Raw genomic sequence first — 23587 nt, 5'->3', positions numbered from 1 at the left:
GGGCCCTTTCCACATGTTTTTACCTCCTGTTTTACTTTGATAAAGCTAAAGCTAAACAGATACTCCTTATCTCAGAAACCTTTGTAAAATGTTACATCTCAGCAGCAAAGTGCTTTTGAACCTAAGCTAATTATTGATATAGTGGGTTTTTTCCCACCTCCTGAAGTGAAGTGCATTAGGGCTCAAAACCGTGGAAAGCCGGGCTGCTGAAATCCTACTTTGTGGATCCAAGCTCCTGCCTGGGAAAGTGTTCTGTGCGGCACACGTGATTTAGAAACCAAAGAACATTAGTCTAAATGGCTCTAAAAATGATGTGACTGATGTCTAATTTCTTCTCACCAGTAGCCATCTGGGTAAATTGTTCCTAACCAAAGAAGAAAATGGCTCAAAAAACCAAACCAAACCAAAACAAAAAAACTCATAAAAGAACAGGAATCGGGAAGAGTAGGTAGTTCGTTCTCATTTCACAAAATAAATTCATTTCAGTCAGAACCTACCATACAGCGCAGGAAACTCTACTCAATGCTCTGCAATAACCTATATGGGAAAAGAATCTAGATAAGAGTGGATACATGGATACCTGTAACCGATTCACGTCGCTCTACACTTGAACTACAACACTGTAAATCAACTATGCGCCAATAAAAAATTTTAAAACTACATTCATCCTCACTCTTTTGTTTCAAAGGATGCCAACGAGTTTCTCCTCTGCCTTACAAAGTCTTCCGGAGTTCTCCCACTTACTATCATCACTGCCCAGTTTATAGTCACAAGGGAGCGCGCGCTCCTGCAGAGAGTCGGCAACCCGAACCAGCTCTAATCCAGACCCACAGATACATTCAACTTCTACATCGGATTTTCTGTCAAATGTTACCATGCAGAAACAGTCCACGAAGTCTCCTGAGTGATCATTTTATTAGTAGGACATTCTTACAGTTTATTCAGATATAAAATCCAAAAGACACTCCAAAATATGACTTGGCTCAGAGTTTGCTGGACTCTCCTCCCTCACTCCCTTCGTCACGCCTCAAGACAAAAGTTCACAGCGAATGCACAAAGGGACCTGTTACCCATCCATTCAACCAACACATACTCCTCTGGTTCCTTATACAATAAGTTATTTATTTCAGGTTTATCAATGTGTTTAGTTGACATACCAAATTCTCTAAGATACTGAAAGTGTATATTGTGATGATTTGATACATCTGTATCTTGGTTTTTTTGAAATTTTTATTGGAGGATAGTTGATATACAATGCTGCGCTGGCTTCTGCTATATGAGAAAGTGATTCACTTATACATACACATATTCCCCCTCTTATTTAGACTCTTCTCCCGTGCAGGTCATCAGAGTGTTGAGTAGCGGTCCCTGTGCGGTATGGCAGGTTATTAGTCACCTATTTTATACATAGCAGTGTGTATGTCAATCCCAATGTCCCCCTTACGTTTTGTGAGGCTTCCTCCATTTAGTTAATTAGCATCCATCGCCTCACTTCTTTCTTCATTTTTGTTTTGGTGAGGACATTTAAGTTCTTTTGCACAACTTACATTAGCCATACCGCCACACAAACAAACCCCACCTGAGAAATTCACTCCAGTGTTTTAAAGCAGTAATTAGAAGTGAGAAAAATTCACTTTTTAAAAATTTCTCAAAACATTTTAAATTTATTTTGAGCACTGAGCTCTCGAGAGTAAACTCTTCACCAGAACGCTCTCCAAGATCCCATTTGAAAGCCAGTGAGCCTCCAGCTGGGAGGTAACCACTCACGGACCCAGGCATCGGACTGAGACCAGTGAGAGAGTCTGTCTCCCAGTGTTCCTTCCAATGAATCCCTGCAGAAGTCTAGTCTTTTCACCCAGATGCTTAAGACTGGGTAAATACAGACTTCCCTGGCGGTCCAGTGTTTAAGGCTCCACGATGCCAACACAGGGGGATGGCTCTGTCCCCGGTTAAGGAGCTAGAACCCACATGCTGCGTGGCAGGGCCAAGAAATAAAACAATTTCTAAAAGACTGGGTAAATAAAATCCAAGAGAAAATGTATCATTCCTCGGTAATTGACTGCCCCATTCCTCTTAAGAATAGAAAAACTGGATTTCTGCAATAGGGGGCTCTTCAAACCTTTACGTCCTTCTTCACGTCACCAGAGGAACCCTCCGCCTTCTCAGCAGGTCGCTACGACTCCCACATGGACACACAGCACGCCTGTTACTGCAGAGCGCGGATTCCTTACGAATGCGTCAGCAAAACTGACATGAAACGTACAGCCCTTTCTATTTAAACCGGTGGGATGTGTGCGTGAGGCAATCTTAGGACAAGGGCAGTGGCGCCGTGGAAACAGGAAGATGCGTGAGCGCGGCCGGCCGAGGAGCCCGGGTGAGAAGGTGGAGCAGCGGGACGGCACCCGATGCTCTAGCGCCAGCTGAGGCTGCAGCCACGACCTGAGCCACTGGCAGCACCGCCGTCGTCCTCCCACGCCCGGCGAGGCGTCGTTCTTGGGAAGAAAGCTCAGTAAAGGTGTCTGGGCTTCGCATCTGTGTTATTCAGGCTGGGTGGTTGTGCAGTCCCTCAGTCTTCAACTCTGTGGGACCCCAAGGACTGCAGCACTCCAGGCCTCCCTGTCCTTCCCCACCTCCGGGAGCTTGCTCAGACGCATGTCCATTGAGTTGGAGACGCCATCCAACCGCCTCGTCCTCTGTCGTCCCCTTCTCCCGCCCTCAACCTTTCCCAGCATCAGGGTCTTTTCCAATGAGTCAGCTCTTCAAATCAGGTGGCCCAAGGATTGGAGCTTCAGCATTAGTCCTTCCAATGGATATTCAGAGTTGATTCAATGTGGGTGATCTGCACTTATATCCTATTTGCCTACCGTGTAGATTTTTAGCTTCATCCCCACCTCCTTCCCACCCCAGTGACATCCTATGCAGGCAATTCCTTATCGGAATAGACACCAGAGGCACTTTTACCTGAAATGAATGGGCTTAAGCTTCAGAAAACTTCCCAACTGCAGAGATACTAGACGAAATAAATACCAAGGCGTTTTTCAATGTCAAGAAGTAAAGTATGCAAGGTACAAGTAGTGGGATACCAAGTCCTCTCGGAGTATCGGGAAATGTAAGAATTAAAATACATGAAACCCTCATCGCTGTAGGCAGGGTATGATCCTGGTATGTCAGGCGTACTCATGTCCGACTCTTTGCAACCCTACAGACTGTAGCCCACCAGGCTCCTCTGTCGGTGGGACTCTCCAGGCAAGAATACTGGAGTGGGTTGCCATGCCCTCCTCCAGGGGATCTTCCCTACACAGGGATCAAACCCACATCTCTTACATCGCTTGCCTTGGCAGGTGGGTTCTTCAGCACTGGTGCCACCTGGGAAGCCCCTGGAATATCCATGCCCATCTATAATTTTGTACATAAATCTCTGGATTTGTTTTATAATCCAAACCTGGTCTGTACCATGGGGAGAAAAGTGTTGGAGAGACTGGAGCTTGGATTATCTCTGTTTACTATAGAAAAGAAAGTGAAAGTTCTTAGAAAAGCAACAAAGATAATGAAAGGATTGGAGATAAAGCTTCAGTAGAATATTTAAAATACCAAGCAATCTTCTCCTCATAAAAAAGAAAAGGCTGTGGAGGAAAACAAAGGTTGGTCCATGTCAAGGAGGTGACTCAAGCTTTGGGATCAAATTCTTCTGACAATTTTAAAGGTTTGATGGTCCAAAGTTCCCTTCTGCCTTCTCGGAAGGGTGAGTCACGTTGGCCAAGCACTGGATGTCTTCAGTCATTCACTTCCCTGAGATGCCACTCTGATCGAATTTGCAACCTGGTCAGTTTCTGTTGGCAGAGGGGTTCAGTCTTACCCAGACTCCTATCTTAATTACCGAAATACATTTGGATCCCTTAAGGAGAGAACATTGGTAAAGTTTTCATGTAGCTGCATCTCAACAAGCTGTAACTCAGTAAGAGATTAGAACCAAGCCAAGGCTGCCCTCCTGTCTTGATTTCACTGATCGGGTGGTGACAGTCGTGCAGGATGAAGGGTTAAAGTTGCAAATCAAAGAGCGTCTTGCCTGCTAAACTCTGAGGCCAACTGCATAAGGGTGTCAAGAATCAGAGTCTCTGGGAAGAACTTGGCTTCTTGTCTTCAGGGGATGTTGTAGCTACAGAACGTCAGAGGGTCCCCAAGGCAGCATCTCAGGACCAGTCCCGGCATCTGTATCCACCTGTTCCAGGAGCATCTCAGGCGCTCTGCAGGCCCTGCTCCCAGGGATGCATGTTCCCCCTCCTTCTCAACAGTGGCTCTCAGTGGCTCAAGCCAAAAACCCAAACTGTGTTTGTCTCATCTTTTTCTGACAGGCCCTTTCAGCAAATCTGTCCGCTTTACCTCAACCTGCGTCCCGAGTCCGTCCACACCATCATCTCTGCCCCATCATCACACCGTGTCTAAGCCACTGGCCTGCTGAACCTCCTACATTCTTTCTTGCTTTGTTCTGAACCATTTCCCACCTGTGGCCAGAGATGCTTCCCGTAACGAGAATGCAGTGAAGACACTGCACTGTCTAAAATCTTCCTAAGAGTTCCTGTCCCAAACAGCACAAAATCCGAGCCCTGCGTGGGCTGGACCTTGCCAAACTCTTTGACTCTGTGCTCTTTGGCTTTCTTCATGTTTCTTGAAAATACCAAGCTAGTTTTCACCCCGGGGCCTTTGCACTTGCTCTCCCTGTGTCTGGACTGTGTCTCCAAGCTTAGCAAGCCTGGTTCTTTCCTGCCGCTTAGGTTTCAGCTCAAGTGCCCGCTCCTCATGCTGGCTTCTTCTGATGCCCTCTCTCCCAGACCTTCCTCACTCATTTATTCTGTTCACATCATCTTCCATTTCTATTTACCGCGTGCTTCCCCCCCACTACAAAGTGAGCATCAGCAAAAACGGTGTCCGTGTTGGTCTTGTTCACGACAGCGTCCCCGGGTTTAGAACAGGCCTTGTCACTCCGTGGGATAATTTCACTTCTTGGCCTCACCACGCGGCATGCGGGATCTTGGTTCCCTGACCAGCACTGGAAGCATAAAGTCTTAACCGCTGGATCTCCAGGGAAGTCCTCTCAGTGGGTGTTTAATTAACATGGACAGAGTGAATGAAAGATTTGAACAAATAATTTTAAAAGCTGGTAATGTGATCGCTCTCGGTCCACTGGGCTAGCTGAACTCTCTCACCAACACTGTCAATATAAACTGATTTGGTGCCTTTAAATCAATGACTATCAAACAAACAGCAATAGATCTGTCTAAGGTGAAAAAGTTTCCTGGTCAAAATACGAGTTATACTGAAGGAATTTTCAAATGTCACATGGGTTTAAATTAAACATGAAATAAAAACCAGAACCTTGAATATATCCATGTCACCAGTGACTAGAATTTACCTAGAAGAAAAGGCGTGTTGGAAAGAATAGCAGAAATAACAAAGTATATATAAAAGACTTTATACCTTCTTCACAACAACAACAACGTTTAAGCAATACATAAAGTCACTGAAATGCATTTCAGCTAAATACTGGAAAAACAAAGGAAAACGACACCAAAAATGAATTCAAAAAATGAAACAGAAAAAAAAGTTTTGAATAATAAAATATTTTTTAAAAAATTTAAAAAAAGCTTAAAATAAAAAATGAAGCTTGAAAAATAAAATAGTGGTTTTGAGATATAATAAACATATGAAAAAAGTAACTCCTCCCCCCCAAAAGAAACAGCAGGCATGTATGTCCATTGGCCACCGTGTACATTTCCAGCCCCTCTGGGTCACTCCTCGCCTTCCCCTGGCAGCCTGCCTTTGCCTAGGACAAGATCCATGCATAGGAGCCCACGAGAGTGACCTAGCTACCTGTCCAGTCACCTCCCCCCACGTTCACCTTCCCGCGAAACGAATTACGCAGGTGCCCCAGATTACGGGGCCCAGGCCTTATGCTCTCTGCACCAGCTCCTCTCTGCTGGAGACACCTCCCTGACCCCCTCATGTCCACCTGCTCATCTGGCTGGCATCTCCTCCTTATCCTCCAAGACCTCCCCTCCCCTGACCAGCCTGCTCCAGCTCCACGCGGGGTAAAGGTGCCCCCAAGAGCTTACCCCGCATTCTCGGCAAACCTTCCTCTCTTGGTACTAGACATCACTGGACTACTGCCAACGTACCCCTGGTTGGTGGTGGTTTAGTCGCTAAGTTGTTTCCGACTCTGCAACCCCAAGGACCGTGGCCCACCAGGCTCCTCTGTCCGTGGGATTCTCCAGGCAAGAACAGTGGAGTGGGTTGCCATTTCCTTCTCCAGGGGAATCCTCCTGACGCAGGGATGGAAACTGGGTCCCCCGCACTGCAGGCAGATTCTTCAGCAACTAAGCCACAGGGGAAGCCCCAGACGTATCGATGGGGCGCTTCAAATTCTGGGCTATGTACAGTTAACGGGATTATAGAAATGGTGCTTCACTTTCCTCATCTTTACCTTCTTCATCCACATTATTTACAGCTAAGAATAAATAAGACTCTTGAGAGTCCCTTGGACTGCAAGGCGATCCAACCGGTCCATCCTAAAGGAGACCAGTCCTGGGTGTTCATTGGAATGACTGATGCTGAAGCTGAAGCTCCAATACTGTGGCCACCTCATGTGAAGACCTGACTCTTTTGAAAAGAACCTGATGCTGGGAAAGATTGAGGGCAGGAGGAAAAGGGGATGACAGAGGATGAGATGGTTGGATGGCATCACCGACTCAATGGACATGAGTTTGTGTGAACTCCAGAGCTGGTGACTGATGGACAGGGAGGCCTGGCGTGCTGCAGTCCATGGAGTCTCAAAGAGTCGGACACGACTGAGCGACTGAACTGAACTGAACTGAAGAATAAATAAATATCTTCTACTATTCACCTCTGTCAACTGTGGTTATATGAAATTGTCCAATGTCATTTTTTACACGAAACATTTATTTTTAAACTTCAGTGACAGAATTAAACCTAAGTTTTATTTATACTTTAAGATGCATAAAATGCCCACGTACACATTTATGCAATTCGCCACTGCTACTACAAACCCCTGCTGTGTTTCCCAGGGGCTGGCTTGCTGTGGGTGAGAATTCAATCATCTCTTTCAGTTTCACTATCGTTTCAACCACCAGTGCAAGCGTCGTCACACGCAGCCGCGCAGGCCTCCAGAAGCAGGGTCTGCCGGGGGGCCGGGTGCTGCTCGTACCTGAATTGAGCCAGGCGGCCCGAGGACACGGCTGGGGTCGGGGGCGGCGGGGGAGCTTGGGTCCTGCCTGCAGCACAGCAGGAACTCAGGAGAGGCTGGGCGGAAGAGGGCGTGAGCAGGTAAGACACAAATGGATAAAATCTCTAATCTGCCCTGATCCTAAGTCACAGCTCATCACTGACACCAGAAGTGTTTCAGCAATGGCTAGGGATTCAAGCCTTCTTGAATTGACTAGATTCTTGAAGGATTTCTTTAGAGATTCACTACTAAAGAAAAAAAACGCTATGTCCTGGTGAACGAAAGGCAGGCATAATGTGTTCTGGCTCTTTTCAAAAGCCAGCCCTCAGCTGGACCCATCCAAATCCATGACTGGAATGAAGTTATGTTTTCAAGCTTGTGACATGTCATTGATAAAACCATAAAAGGAATTCTCTATGGTCGAATAAAACTCCTTTGAAAACATTCATAACCACAAATCCCAATACATGAGCGCAAACTATTAATGCTTTTAAAGTAAGTTAGACCCCACAAAAGTGACGGCTATTGTTTCCACGCTAAATATCTGGCATGAGTTGAACCTTATATAAATGGCAGTATTTTTTCGCCCAAGCATCTTCCCTCCTTCATTTCCTTGCCAAATAGATCCAGAATTTTTTTTCTCCGAAACTGGAGCAAGAATCAATTAAAATGTATAATAATGTGTTAACTAGCTAATACAGCAATTAACGCTAAGGGGCATTTCAAGCCCCGAGTTTTTAGCAACAGCTCGGTTCTTTCATTCCTTCTGTCAGATCTGTAATTGAAAGAATACCGTGAGAGAAGCCTTTCATCAGCTCCAAGAGTTACATTTCCCGCTTTGATAACCGTACAAGGAAATCTGAGGCACTTCAAGCTTCCAATTACATTTGATTAGCCAGTCAAAATCATCTAACAGCTTTCATCACCCAAAGGAGAACTTTTGAAGAATTCTGTTGCCCACACTTCTGCACAAACACTAATCTATATCATTATTTTACAAGGGGAAATGTAATATTTAGTAACTTTTTAAATTAGGCAATAAGCAAAAGCCTCTTATCGCGACGTTGGGATCAAAGAAGCGCAGCGGTGGTGCTGAGACGTGTGAGGTAAAGGGTTTGCGGCGAGTTCAGAGGAGGCAAGATACTCTGGTCAAAATGGAACAACAGTTCTTAGACTCTGCTAACGTTTCACAGAGCAAGTCTGAAAACAGGGTACGCACGCAAAACTCTTGTGATAAATACACAGAAGATCTGCCCGGAAAACCACGGGGAACCTGAACCGTACGTGTACGTGGAATTGTTTCCTACCAAATGCATGTGAGTGTGCAACCGCATCAACTGCATCAGCCACATCAGGGACACTGCTTGAGAAGTCCCTGAAAACACCCTCCTGGGAATTTTCTGATGACCAGTTAGGAATTTAATATCGCTTACAAGTGAAGACAGGGTGTTATTAGCGCTGCCTCGACCCACCCCCACGCCCCTCCCCATCTTGAGTGTATCCCTGCATCATAGACCTGATGTCTTCTGTGTTTCATCCTCCGTAAAGATGTGTTTGTAATTTAAGGGAAATAATTACCCTGCTCGCCCAGGTAAAGTATTCTGTAAACAGGCTATTTAGAAATGTGATTGTCATTTCACAGGAGGTGGGCCTGCTGCGTAGACCTTAAAAAGCAACTCTGTGAGCCACGGATGGATGGAAGGCCAGCTACCTCCACGCTCCCCAAATGAATGACAGAAGGGGTTACCCTCTGCCTCTGCAACCCTCGTCTTGTGCAATAGAAGACAAACTTTAGACCCGTTGCCCAATTAGTCCATCTGCCACGTCAAGAGAAGGCCTTCTTACAGTGTCAGAAATCGGATCACGGTTGGTTGCAAAGTTAATCCTGAATGTTGTGTAATCCTGGGGACATTTCTAAATATCTAAGATACTGTGGCGCTCTTTCAGTCTTCACAGAGAAATGGAGCAGCAGGCCCTACAGTCCTGTACCCTTCGGGTGTGTACAATTTCTCTTGCAAGCGTTTGGCTGTTCCTTCCAAGGTTGCTGGATGTGAATAACCCAGGCTTGGTCCTGGGAGCTTGGAAACGTGGCGTTTGAAAATGATTTCCAGGGGACTTCCCTGGTGGTCCGGTGGTTGAGAATCGCTTCGCAACACAGGGTACATGGGTTTGATCCCTGGTCGAGAAACTAAAATCTCACATGGCTTGGAGCAATGAAGCCCTCGAACTGCAACTAGAGAATCTGCGCAGCGCAATGGAGACCCCGCATGCTGCAGAGAAATTCCCACGTGCCACAGCTAACACCCCACGCAGCCAAGTAAACATTGTTTAAAAAGAAAGAGAAAGACTTCCAAGGAGGAAGTGAAAAGGCAGGGACACACGGGCAGCCCTTTGCGGACTGTGCAGGGGTGTCGCTTACACAGCGTAGGTGGGCATGACAGGGGTCCCCACACGCCCCGCTCAGGCTCCGATGCCCTGGTCCTGGAGGCTGACCTGCTTCTGCAACAGGAAACCCGCTGCGAGGAGGCCCCTCACCCGGAGACAAGGCCACGCAGAGGTTCCAGCGACAACCCACGAGCGCTGCCCACTCGTGGGTTCACCGACCGGACCGCCTCTCCTGTCTTCTCCATCTGCCCTCAGCCCTCCAGGGCTCGGCGGCTCTCCTGGCCCACCACGTCCCATCTGCAGGGAAATACACACGCAGCCCCGGACGGGGCGGGCTCCCGGGACCCACAACGCCGCGGGCGCCTCTGGGGAGGCGAGGGACCCCGGGGGAAGGAGGAGAAGCCACGTGAGTGAGCAAAGAGGGGGAGGTCTGGGTAGTTAGAAAGGAGAGACGGAGGTGAAGGAAAGCGGAGAAAACCAAGAGAACGATGCAGCAGGTCAGAGTGTCTGCGGAGACGCCGGCCGGGGCCCCGTGCGTCGGGGGCCGAGCTTCGCCCGGCGCGTGGCCAGGGCAGACCCACAGAGGAAGCGGGCGCTCAGCGTCAGGTGTTTAAGAAAGACCCAGGGCTGGCAGAGGGATGCTGCAGACCGCGCTGCGCTCGAGGGCGGGCGGCATTCTTGGGTTAGAGATGAATGTCTTTAACGTGAACAAAAGCACCGACGCGCAATTTCCATGCAGCCATTCTGCAAATGGATGTGGAGCCCGCAGAGATCTGTATGATCGACTTCCCGAGCTGCAGGAGAATGAGTCAGAGCAAGCCATCCTTCACTTGCCTGGGAAATAGAAGGACCTACTTCACCTCACAGGTTCAGAGGGCAAAGTCCCTCAAGTGTGTTAAGGAGAGTCACACACCAGTCATGTTTTCGGCGTTGTCACCCACTACCCGACGCGGCGTGACAGCGGACATCGTCGGCAGGCTGGGTCCCGGGGCTCGGGGACAGAGGAGCAGACGTTCTGGACTTTCTGTGAGCTCTGTGAGCAGTCCGTGCGTCCTGCTGGGCAGACGTGGGCAGGCTTTGGACCGACCAAGGACCAGCAAACAGGTGTGGACCAGCTTCTAAGCAGACAGACTGACACGCTGGCATCTACTGGCCATGCGGTCGGAGCCAGAGCCGGGCACTCGGGGTGGGGCGGGGGTGGGTGAACCTGCCCGGCGCCCCCAGGTGCGGAGCTCCACCCCCCGCTGACCCTCCGGTTACAAACGCTTTTACAGATTAAGGTCTAGAAGCTCCGGAGTCTGCAACCAAAGGCAAACTCCTCCTCTTCTCTGGTTCTATATTCCAGCCCTACAAGTTCACCTCCAATTAAAAAAAGAAAGAATTTACCTGTTCTTGGGCCATTTTCAGAAACGGCTCTCTGTAGCTGAAGAAGAACACAGGTCCTTTAAGATCCATTGTAAAATGGTACTGAGATGGGCCTAGTTTACAAAAGACCGCCAGATGCATTTTTGCATTTTTGGTTTCAATGACATCATTAGTACTTAATAGCCGCGTGACGTGGGGCAAATTGGGGAAAGTCTTTAGGTCTCGGAACCCCAGCTGCACACGGAGAGCCAACACGCTCGCTGCCCAGGAAGTCAGGACGATTAAATGGGATACAACACAGGTAACGCGACTGACGACTGTCTGACTCAAGTAACAACTCAGTGCGTGGGGCCGCTGTTACCACCTGTTGGCCAAAGTATCTTCTGCTGACCCTGAGCTCTCCTTGAGCTCGGTCCTACTAATGTAGCTCCAAGCCCTGGGGGCAGGTCACCTACTGAGCTTCCCCGCCCCACCCGTGTTTCTTCCTCCACCTCGCTCATTCCCGCTTCCCATCCGCCTCCCCAAGCTGACTGAAGTGCCTCGCTTAATTTTGCCAGTGACAGATGATTTGACTGAAAAAAGTTTGGTGGTTTCAAAACCCAGTTAGCAAAAGTACAATGAGGTGATACCTGACACTGGTCAGAATGGCCATCTTTAGAGCGTCTACAAACAGGAACGCTGGGAGAGCGTGGGGAAGAGGGGACCTCCCTACATCATCGTTGGTGGGAATGTAAACCGGCACAGCCGCTGTGGAGAACGGCACAGAGGTTCCTTAAAATACTAAAAATACAGCTACTGCAATCCCGCTCCTGGGCGTCTATTCAGACAAAACCGTAATTCAAAACAACGCATGTACCGCTACGTTCACAGGAGTGCAGTGCTATGTAAAACATCCAAGACCCAGAAGCAACCCAGGTGTCCATTCAGAGAAGAAGGGATGAAGAAGGGACGGTACGTGTATACGATGGAGCACTAGTCAGCCGTGAAAAAGAATGAAACCAGGCCGTCTGCAGCGACGTGGGCGGGCCCAGAGATGACCACACTGACTGAAGTGAAACAGACAGACACCACATGATCACACAGTGTGGAATCTAAAACACGACTCGGAGGAACTTTTCTGTGAAACAAACTCACAGACACAGAGGACAGACTGGTTTCCAAGGTGCGGGACTGGGGGAAGGATGGATTGGGAGTTAGTGATTCGCAGGAGCAAACTATTATACACACAGTGGACAAAAATGTCCCTGTGTATATAGGACAGGGAACTGTATTCAATACCCCATGGTAAATCAAAATAGAAAAGAATATGAGAAGCAATACATACATGCATAACTGAATCACTCTGCTGTTCGGCAGAAATGAACACAACAGTGTAAGTCCATTATATGGGAATAAAGTAAACTTCAAAAAATTGTAAAATAAAAACCTAGTTAGCAAACTTGTATTAAACCAGTTAACTCTGTGTCTCTCTGGATCCAGAAGGGATGGACGGTCGTGTCCTCTGGAAGGACCACTTTACGTGACAACAAGGGTCCAGGGCTTTCCCCTGCTGGACAAGAGGGGACCGTGTCCCCCTCTCCCCCCCCAGCAGGGAAGGAGCGGCCCAGACAGGCACCTGAGGAGAGGCACCCAGTCCGGCAGCAGGCAGAGTGAGCGGCCAACGGAAGGGGCCTCCGCCCTCCACCATCTGACCGTGAGCAGGGCCAGGGAGATGCCCATTTTCTCCCCACCCTCACCGCTCACCCCTGACGCCTGACAGCAGCCCAGCCAGTTAAACACGGCGTCCCCGGTGTGGTGGGCCTCTCCCATGCCCCCACCATCCCGCCAGGTAACGCATAGATTAACAGGAACAGGAAGCGCGTCGGGTATGTGAACAAGCAAAGCCAGCATAAGGCCACGCTCACCTCTCCCCCCAAGTTCCCTGGCTTCCACCCGACTGCACAGTAACCACTAGCGTCTGGTCACACGGAAACCCCGAGTCTAAATGGAGTCTGCAGCCTGTATATGTATCCTCACTGAATAAAGCAAATGTAAAACTTTTAAGGGTTTCCCTGGTGGCTCCCAGGTAAAGAATCCACCTGCAATTCAGGAGACGCAAGTTCGAACCCTGGGTCGGGAAGATTCCCTGGAGGAGGAAATGGCGACCCACTCCAGTATTCTTGCCCGGAGAATCCCATGGACAGAGGAGCCTGGTGGGCTATAGTCCATAGGGTTGAAAAAAGGTCCAACCTGACTTAGCAACTTAACAACAACAACAGCAATACTTTAAAAGGAACCGAGAGGGTGGAGCATCTAGCACTCCACGGTTGGGGGGGTCATTTCTGCCAAAGAACAACACCTCTACTTTAGACAGGTATTGATGGAGGAGAGCTGATTCACCCGGCAGACAGTGACCAAGAAGACTTTAACGGCTACGGGAAGACTCCTCAATCAGTAAGCGATATGGGTGTAGGGACACGCAAGCCTGGACAAGCAGGGACAGCCAGAAGGATCCACATCTCAGCACCAGCAACCAGCCCAGAGGCTCTGGGCCAAGTCTGCCGGGAGGAGCCACAGACGCAGACGTCTGACGCCGAAGAGCCCCGAGTCACAGAGTCAACCTGCAGATTCCAACCTTCCCTCCAAACTCAAAGGCAGCAGAAAACTTTCATGCCCTCCCCCAGGGGAAGAAAAGCCAGTTTTCCGGTTTCCTCGTAAACCTACGGAAGGTCCATTTATTTCCTTCTGATCTCTTTTTGAGAAATAGGTTTCATGGTCAGAGATGTTTTCATTTACCTTCGAATAGAAATACTTCTCCCCTCTTTATGGAAAATCACATTAAATGCTGATCATCTGCTTCCAGGAGGAAGTACTTTGCATCCAAAGAAATGAAAACACAGGTAAGTAAAGTGATAGACTATAATTCTGGGTACACAATCCTGAAAGCTCAGGCAGAGGCAACAGGGAGCAGAGAGTGTGTGCGTGCACTCGGCTGTGTCTGACTCTGTGACCCCAAGGACTGCAGCCCACCATGCTCCTCTGTCCATGGGCATCTCGAAGCTAGAATACTGGAGTGGGTTACCATTTCTCTCTCCAGGAGATCTTCGAGACCCAGGGATTGAACTTGCATTTTCTGTGTTGCATCTCCTGCATTGATTGGCAGGCAGATTCTTTACTGCTGAGCCGCCTGGGAGGCATTAAAGAGAGCAGGAGGGCAGATACAGCAGGTAAACACACACACAGACAGAAACGAAGGGCTGAGCAAGTCCTCTACAGAACACGGCTCCAAACTGGGGCAAACCCAGCAAACTGCAAACTGCAGACCTGTGTTGGTTGGGAGAAGAGAACTGAGGCTTGGGAAAAGGGATCTGGGGTGTTAACGATAAATAAATTAAAACTCTGCTCAAAAAGCATCCGCACCAGAGCAGAGAAAAAAGGGCGGCTGGCTTTCGAGAAAGTGGCTGAATTCCTTTGGCACAAACTCCCTGAGCCTCTGAGCCCTATTTTCCACAGAAACGCTAGTTATGCGTTTCAGTCAGGATTAATTTAGACTTTTTTATTCCTCCATGTACGAGACTCATTCACGGAAGGGAAGTTCTTCTCCATCCATTCCCAGAATCCTCGGAAGACATCTGGTCTCATTAGACGATCAAACAGATCTTGCAGATTCATTAGTTGTTCAACAAAGTGGGAATTACTTGTCCGCTGCTCTTGCGTTTGTGAGACACTCAAGACACAGATGAGAGGAAAATGAGCGAAGGAAAAAGGGCCCCGTCCTCTTGACTTGCGGCGACAGCACTTTCTGCGATGCTGGGCAAGGGGGTCTGGAATTCGCTCTTGATTTCCAAAAACACAAGTTAAAGTCAAGAATACAGGCCACCGTCAGACAGGTGGAGCTTACAGATTCGAAGGTATAGTGAACGTAAGGCTTGACCCCAGCAATGCTCCAGGCTGGGGTGGTCCATGGCCATCTACCACTTGGTTACAGTCCTAAGCTCCCTTGCTCACCTGTTTTCACACGCACACAGAAAGGAGCCCAGGCTGACACAGCCGGCACCCACCGGGCCCAGGACGTGGCTTCCCTTGCCCACTCTACAGCGGGGCAGAGCCCCACGTGGCCGCCTGTCCTCCCGAGGGCGGTGGGCAGAGGGGGCGCACTCAGAGGGCCTGGTCCCTCCTCCAGGGCTCAGAAGTGCCGGCGGGAAGACAAACTTCGTTCGCTGAGACCCCTGTGGCCTGCGAGAACTGTAGCAGCTTTCTAAAGTGACTCCCTCCCTCCCAGGGAGGGGTCTGGGCTCAGAGAAAATCCATCTCGCTGATTATCAGTGATTTAGTAATTGGGCGGTAGTGATGGACTTCTGATAACCAGAAGTCTGCTGTGGCTTCACTGGGAAAGGCGTGGATCTCTGGAGTCAAAGGTTACGGGGCTTGCGTGCGTGTGAGTGTGCATGTGTGTGCATATGCATGTGCGTGTCATGTGCACGTGTGTGCGCATGCGTATGCGTGGGTATGTCCTGGGGAGTGGGGGGGGGGCGAGGCTGTGGAGAAGCACAGCTTCTTGGAATCTGAATGGCCAGCCCCCAGTTCTTCCCTGCGGTAGATAGCTGTATAATCTCGGAGCCACAGGCCCCCTGCCTCAGCTTCTCCACATGTAACCAGAGGGGCTAGAGTCTAAGGACCCCACCATCTCATCCCGCCCGGGAAAGCCGTGGTGTCTGGGCCACAAGGACCGCTGGACGCACGGGACAGCTACCCCAGCTAATCCACCTTTCCCACGCCACGACTGTGGACGGAAAGCAGAACCGCCCCTCATACAAGAAACAACACAGCTCCCTTAGATGCACTCTCTCTTCGCGGCCATCACCTAGCTCTGAAATTGCACGGTTTCTATATTGCATTTTTTCTTGTCTTTTTTGCTGTTCATGTGCGGTTTTTCAAGATGCACGTACGGGAGTTAAATTTTCCTCTTTCCCATTCCAATATTTTGAAATGGGAACCAGAATATTGTTTCTTTTTCTTTTTTTGCACCATGTAACTAAACAACCCACCAGACTTCCTCTGGCCCTTTTGATCCCTTGGACAGTAAACAAGTGAAAACTGCATTCCCCTCTTCTCCACGCAGAGTGTGTGACGTGTCCTGTGAGTGTGAGCAAGGGGTCATTTGCAAAACTGCCCGATTATCCTATTACTTCTCCTGGAGCAAACGTGTGTGCCTTTCCAGGTTGGGGTTGTGGAGGTATAAGCAGTCTGCTCTATAATATACCGCCTGATGGGTAATTTACCGTGAAGTTAACAAGAAAAAGACAAAAGTGTAAAAGGGGCAGTCCATCTAAATCTTCCCAAATGCTATTTTAAAATCACAAGGTTTGCAGGAAGGTAGGCAGAGGAGGACGGGGATGCAGGTTTCCAGGGGGCCCTGGAGGCGAGGCCGGAGGGGGGTCGGGGGGGAGGCCTTGTGCAGGAGGTGTTCCTGGCGGGGGCAGGTGGACCACGCGCGGTGACTGGTCCACGACCCTGACCAAGAGCAACCACTTCTGGACTGCTGGGCCTGCCTCCTTAGCGGGTCGGGAAATCAGCTCAGGGGGTGGTGACTGGGAATTATTATTTCTTTTTAAAGCATGAAATAAATTACACTAAAGCAAAATAGAATAGAAAATATCAGCGTGCAAGGCATGGACAAAGGCATGTACTGTCTCGTGGAACTTTGGCTCAGCTGCGTGTGTGTGTGCGTGCGTGTGTTTGGTACACCAGGTTCCAATGCAGAATATATTTCTTACTGAGGGCCTTAGTTCAAAAGTTTGCAAGCCTCTGCCCTGGAGAAATACAGGGCAGCACACATTGTCTCCATGCTGGCTTCAAACGCCTTGGTCTGGCTTGCACAAAGTAGATTTATAAACAAAGGAAAAGGAATTCTTCCGAAACAAATGGTCACCTCTCAATTCTGTATTTAAACAATCCCTAAGTTATTCTGGAATTCTAACTTTTATTCCTCTGAAAAATACTTCAAGGGCAATACCTCTTGCAAAAATACAAGTCCAAGGCCAACAGCGAGGAGGGTCTAGGAGTCCTTCTCTCCTGGGGTCACTCCCGCCTTTTACAGGAGCCAGCCCAGCATCTGCATCTGCTCCCTTCTTTTCTTTAAAGCATTTTCTCACAGAAGACTGATAAATGCCTTAAACAACAGTATAAATGACTCACAATGCTTTAATATGTCCCATTCCCTAAAATGTTCATATTTTAACCAAATATGAAATCTCATGCCCCAGAAAAGAATCTCATACAATTTAACGACAAGGAAGGGAAAAGAGAAATTTGGAGAGCATGCTTTCCTAGCACTCTGAAAGCCCCACCTGGGGTTCTCTATATTCACTTCACAACCTTCTCTTTTTTCATGTAAGTTATAACACATGGTTTCTTTCCTCATCATTTTGTGAAACAAACTTCAGTTGTTTTTTTTTTGAGTAGATATTTATGAAATTGTCTTTAACAGCAAATATTTTGTCTTTTTCAACCTTGTATCCATCTTACACCCAATGTACTGCCTGGCAAGTTTGAGGTCCTCAACTGGAAGTAATTAATTACTATTATACAGTTCTACTTCTCTATCATGCACATGGTAATTCTGCTTTCCAACATCAAACTAAAAACAGTACAAGTGCATTTTTTTCCCCTGAATATAAGAGTATTAAGTGAAACCTCCACACATATGTCATAAAACAGTAAGAACAATTTTAAAATAGCGCTGATTCACTAAGTATATAATATATGCTGGGTTCCCAGGACTAGATGCTTTGCCCATACGGTCTCGTTTATTCCATGAAATATCTCAATAGATGTATTGTTATTCCCTACATACCTCTACCTGCCCCACAACACCACACCTATGATTTCACAGACTAGAAAACTAAGGCTCAGAGACTGACAACCTGGCCAAGGAAGTCAGTTACTAAGCAGCGAGGATCTAATGCCAGCTGGGGCCCTCTGCGAAGGCGAGGCTCCGTCCGTCTGCGTTTCCTCACCTGTCAGCTGCATCTGGAACGATCAGTTTCGTTTTCATTTTCCAAGCCCTTACCTGTTCTCTTAAGGGACAAAGTTGCGAACCCAAGGTCACCGCCAGGAAAGTGTCGCTTGTTTCTGATAAGCACCTGATGGCCCCAGGGGGTTCCACGCCACAGGGTCTGGCCTGGCGGCCGGCAGGGCACCTTGCTCACTCCCAGTGTGGACCCCAGCATCGGGCCTCCGCACACGCGGGACAGACGCCCCGGGAGCAGGGCTGGACCTGACGGCAGGACGGCAGCCCAGTGGCTCGCCTGGTCCACGCAGATAACTTCTCTGTTTCAGACCACGGTGCCCAGAGAAGGCGGCCACGGAAAGCCGAGTTTCCACGCTCCAGCCCATCCACATGCACACAACTTTTAGACAGAACCTTTGAATGAGAAGTCTGCTTTGTACTGTCCTTCTCGCAGAGATTTTTAAACCTCCTCCCAAAGGCTGAAGCCGCCACGGTAACAAAGAAATTGATTGGTATCAGATAGACTAGAAATCAAGCCCAGAATTCAGTTCTGTCTCTAACACAGAGAATGAACCCGCTGACCACCAAACACTGCTATTGGGAGTCCTGCAGCTACTCTCCGATCCCAAACTTCGTTACAACTTTCCCATATTAATTCCGTCTTCAGTTTCAGGAAATAAAATAATTATGTAGTTAAACAGAGGTCCTTGTACAAACAAGGACTGTGTTTACCATGTACCAATCCATTAAAATCAACGACAGACACAGATTATGAGACCCAAAGCCCAGCCAAGCAGAGAGGCACTCACACGGGGCCCGTTCCCCAGCCAAAGGCAGTAAACATCCTGATGGAATCTGCTGCGAAAACAAAAGATTTACCAACCTCATGTCAAGGTAAACAGGTAGTAAATACCTACTTGATAACTCTTAACCAGCGGTACCATTTGCATTCTTTGGCGTCTAAACACAACGAAACGTTGGCATTTTTTCCTTCTAAATTGGCACCATTATAATCGAGCTCCTTTCTTGGTAGTTTTTCAAAAGTTTACTATGTTCTGTTTCACGTTGGCGTCAATGTTTCAGCCATAAACCAAGATAGAGGGAATGAGGTAATAATAAGGGAAAGGGAACAGCATTTTTCCTGTTCAGAAAAAAACCCAACTAAGTTTACCGTATGTGACATTAAATGCCACACCCCTAAACGAAGAGCTGCAGAAAATGCAGGCCCACAGAGGGAAGCGCGGCAGCTCTGAAGCCAAGGTCCGACCCCGCTCTACAAGGCCGGCCGGCCGGACGGCGTGAGCGCGGCCCCCGGACCCCGCGGCCCGCACCTACCTTGAGCTCCCTGAAGAAGACGCTGCTGCGCGCCCACTCCACGATGGAGAAGAGCGTCTGGTCTGCCATCTTGCACATGAGCCCGAACGTGCTGAGCCGCTCGTGCTTGCCGCGGCCGGCCTGCTCCTGCTGCAAGTAGGCCGTGATCTTGGCCTGCACCTGGGGCTCGTCCGGCTCACACTTGAGCAGTTCCAGGATGAGGTGGGGGATGCTGGCCGGGGAGCTGGTCTGGTAACTGTCCACGTAGGAGTAGCCCATGATGGACTCCGGCGAGCTGGTGTAGGGGTCGGGGTACTCGGACTTGATGGCGCGGCTGGGGAAGTGGCTGTAGGCCTGGTACCCGGGCAGGCTGCCGTGGGGGGGCATGGGCATGCTGATGGGGGAGGTCACGAAGGGGCTGCGGTCGTAGTCTGTAGGAGGCAAGGCAGCGTGGTTCAGAGGTAGGCCTTTGGAGGCAGAATGGATGCTCTGAATCGCGGAGGAGATGCTCAGCTCGGGGGGCATGGCCTGGATCACCTGAGACATGGCTTCCAGCTTCAGCCCGTTGGCTCGGATGAGGGCTTTCTTCTGCTGCTTCAGGGCCCGGTCCCTCTTGTACATGGGCCCGAATTTATTCCTTCCTCCGCGCATTCGGTCCGCCCTTACCGCTGTTGGTGTGGGCATGAAAAAAAAAAAGGAAGTAAGGGTATAAATAAGATGTAAATCATGAGCACTGTCCAGATCTCCGGATAATTAGAAAGGCTCAAGATGGACCAGAAGCGGTCTCTGTGTGGTTATTTTCACCACAATAGCTCTCAGAGATTCCCCAAAAAAGCCATGTCCTCTTTATTTATGAATTATTTCCTCCAAGTGTGTTTGTCATCAAAAAAATATTTTTTTTGGTGGGGACCCACTATTAACCCTTCGGTGGACTGAAGAGACTCCTAGTCTTTGCTGCCCACGGGGGATGCCCCATGTTGCTAAGAACGAGGATCAGATTCTGTCCTGCCAGCGAGGCTGGGCTTCTCTGTATGGAAACGCAAACTTCTCAAAGGGCGCACACACCCCCCGCCCCCCACCCAAAAATCAAAGGGGCCATGACTGGATCAAATTGTGACTATTTCTCCTGAAACGTCCTCTTCTCTCAAAGTCTTTTTGGCTAATTTGCTGCAAAATTGCTAGGTGCATGCTCTTCTTGGAAAATCATCCTCACCCAGACTCGATGGGTACACACCAGGTAGCCACGGGTTATTGTTTTTCATTTAAGCAAAACTGGACCTAACTAAAGCAGGTTCATTTCAGAAGCTGTCAAAACGGTCCACCATCACAATACTGGGTGGTGTCCAGGGCCACGTCTAGCAATATCCTCAGTGGGTCTCTGCTAGCTCATAGTGACCACTGGCAATTAGACCAGACACAGCGACCTCTGACAGCTTGTGACATGGTGAAATTGCTGGAGGTTAAGTTCTGGAGCTTTTTATCTTAGGATTAGCACAGCATTAAAAATTTATTGTGAATGCTAGGCACCCAGAATACCACACAAGATAATAAAGAGTTTTTATCTGGATGATCATTTATTGAATATTCGATTGTTTCATCTCACTGTGAACAACTGTGAACAAAGTGTGAGCGTGTACCGCAAAAGACCTCCTGTTAAGAAAGCACACTTTTTAAGGTATAAAGAAATGCAACCTTTTCCTTTTGTTTAAAAAGAAAAAAAAGGAATCAATGACATCCCATGCGGATCACAACATTTAATTTTTAACATTTAATCTTCTGAGTCTCATACTGTCCTAAGCATCTACCACACTGTTTTGCTGTTTGGAAAATAATAAAGTGACCGGTGATGAAGAAATGGACAAGAAGCAGTTACATCCTTTATCAATCTCATCACAGTCCCCGGATAACCCACAAGGCTACTTCTATTGGGAAGGAATCTATCCCAATTTCTGCAGAGTATTTGAAATTTTTTGAGTATTTCCATCAAGTCTGAGTGCCACGCAACAGAAAAGCCCCAAAGACAACTAGTCTGTGCCTCACTGACCAAATGGAATGGGCCCCCGCATCCGGCACATCTCTGGGGTCTGTATCCCTTCTTATTACTTTATTTATAGTATATGCGATCTGTGGAAAGTCAGTAGGTCAGAGACCGGAAAACAGCAACGCAGCATAACAGTCCATGAACCACAGGTTGTTTACAGCAGTCACTATCAACTTCACCTCCTCCAGTCTGTACAGCATAAGCGCAGATCCTACTTTCTCAACAGAAAGCTTAACGTGGCTTTGGGGGAACCACTCTCTTGTTCTCGTCAAACCACTGCTACCGACATGACAGCTCGTCAGTTTTCATGTTTCCTGATTCTCAAAATTTTTTAAATTTTGCAGGCTCAGTCATGGTCTTAAAAAAAAGGTGCTCTCCCACACAACCCAAAATGATACTATCCAGGAGAAAAGTCTCTTTATATAAATTAAAGGTTTTAACTCTTATTCAGGAATCATGAAACTAACAGTAACAATTACAAGTGTACCTATTTGAAAAGATTAGAATCAAACTTTTTTACTAGGGCATCCTGATTTGAAACCTTTAAAAGGACTTTAAAAAATATCTTGGCAAATTATTTTTACTTGTTCTCAGCTGAATAACATTGGTCTTGCTTTCATCTACCCTATGAAATGCATCTGCTTCTCAAACTAAAAAATGAGGTGAGCAGGCGAAAGGCCAAAGTTAAAAGTTTTTTTCCTAGTAGATTTCACTAGCCTTTAAATGAGACTCAGACTACACTGCTGACAAAACATAAAAAGATATTGTTGTCAATAGTGTTAGAAGACTAGGAAAATACTGTTCCCATGTTATAAGTACAATGTTGTTTTAAATCCTATATCCTTGGAGAATTTGAACAGGCAGCAGTCTTTAGAAAAAACTTACCTTCTAGCTTCATTCCAACACTTAGACATTTTTGAAATCGACAGTAGGGACAACGCTTTCTCTGCGTTTTGTCAATTTGGCAGTTCTGGTTTTCTATACACGTGTACCTTTTATTATTTTGGACTGTTCGCTTAAAAAAGCCCTATAAGAGAAAACAGTAAGACATATTATAAAGCTAACACCCGTCTTTTCTATTGTTTCATTTTAAGGAAATCACCAGTAAATCTTTTCATTGCACCGTTTGAGTCCTTATGTGGTTCTGTGGCTTGTTTCACGTTTTAACAAGATCAGCCCTTCAAAACCAGGCTATGGTAGAGATTTTCCTGACATCAGAGTTATACTTCACAAGAATCACATCAAATCTTGGAGAGCTTTGTCTACACACCGTTTTATCTCAGCATTCAGGGAAAAATACATGCTATATTGACCCATAATTTTTTTTTTTCTTATTAACCTTCATGTTCCAGACAAGGCACTTTTAGAGAGGTGAATTATTTTTAAGTAGTCTGATATAATTTTGGTGGCAAACTACAGTAAAATACCAATGGAAAAAATGAAAAAACAAAACACTTCAGACCTTTTATAAACGTCAGCCCTAAAGAGTTAAAAGCAAAAGCGTTTAAAGAATAAAATGGAAAAATGTAGAAAATGTTCATAATTCCATTGGAACACACTCAAGTTGGGGAAATGCAAAGAAAAAAGGTGAAACTTATAAGGGAAAAAAGCATGTAGAGCAGAGAACTGGGTTTTAGCAGAGTGTATGCCTTCCTTATATTTCACCCAGAAGAATTAATCAGAAATAAAATCTGTAACTTTATAACACAGTAACTGCTTGGATGGTATATTCTTTGTTTGCCCTACTGACCACAAAGTGAAACCATCTTACTCTGTTATAAGAAAAAAAAAGAGAGATTTTCTTGGCAGTGGTTTAGTAATTGTACTGAGTTTTCTACTTTTAAAAATGTTGAAAAATAAGGAGTATTAAATTTACTGAGAATATATGAAAAAAATCTGAGATAAATCCTTACTGTATAGTTGATGTTATTAGTAATAATACAGTACATCTCACATATTAAAAACGCTTGCATTTAAACAAGTCACCATATACTTAAAACTACTCATATTATAAACTTAAGATCTTATTCTTTCTGATATAAATTTCAAAAGTCTTAAAAATTATTTTTGGAATAAATCAGGATGAAATCATGCAGTTGGGAATTTAGACTTTTATATCTGTGGATAAAAAATGTTGGGATGTGTAGCACAGAATACTCTGAAGTTAAAATGTATTTGGGAAATACTTTTTCATGTTGGCTCTCAAGAACAACGATGCTTTAAATATATATAAGTCAAGCAAAATCAATATTCT

General features: G+C 47.2%; 1 protein-coding gene across 2 annotated transcripts in view; it reads right to left on the bottom strand.

Moving 5' to 3' along the window:
- NR5A2 (nuclear receptor subfamily 5 group A member 2) overlaps positions 1-23587 on the bottom strand; it is a 124225-nt gene that overhangs the window by 84551 nt on the left and 16087 nt on the right. For both annotated transcript variants that reach the window (XM_065937270.1, XM_065937272.1), the window contains 2 exons: positions 22219-22360; positions 19314-19960 (listed from right to left, as the gene is read on the bottom strand). In XM_065937270.1, coding sequence (XP_065793342.1) covers positions 19314-19960; positions 22219-22360 — 789 coding nt within the window. The remainder of the gene's footprint in view (positions 1-19313; positions 19961-22218; positions 22361-23587) is intronic.

This window comes from Muntiacus reevesi, chromosome 5 (assembly GCF_963930625.1).
Source record: "Muntiacus reevesi chromosome 5, mMunRee1.1, whole genome shotgun sequence".
In the NCBI taxonomy this organism is placed as follows: Eukaryota; Metazoa; Chordata; class Mammalia; order Artiodactyla; family Cervidae; genus Muntiacus; species Muntiacus reevesi.
This window is presented reverse-complemented; position numbering and strand designations above follow the sequence as displayed.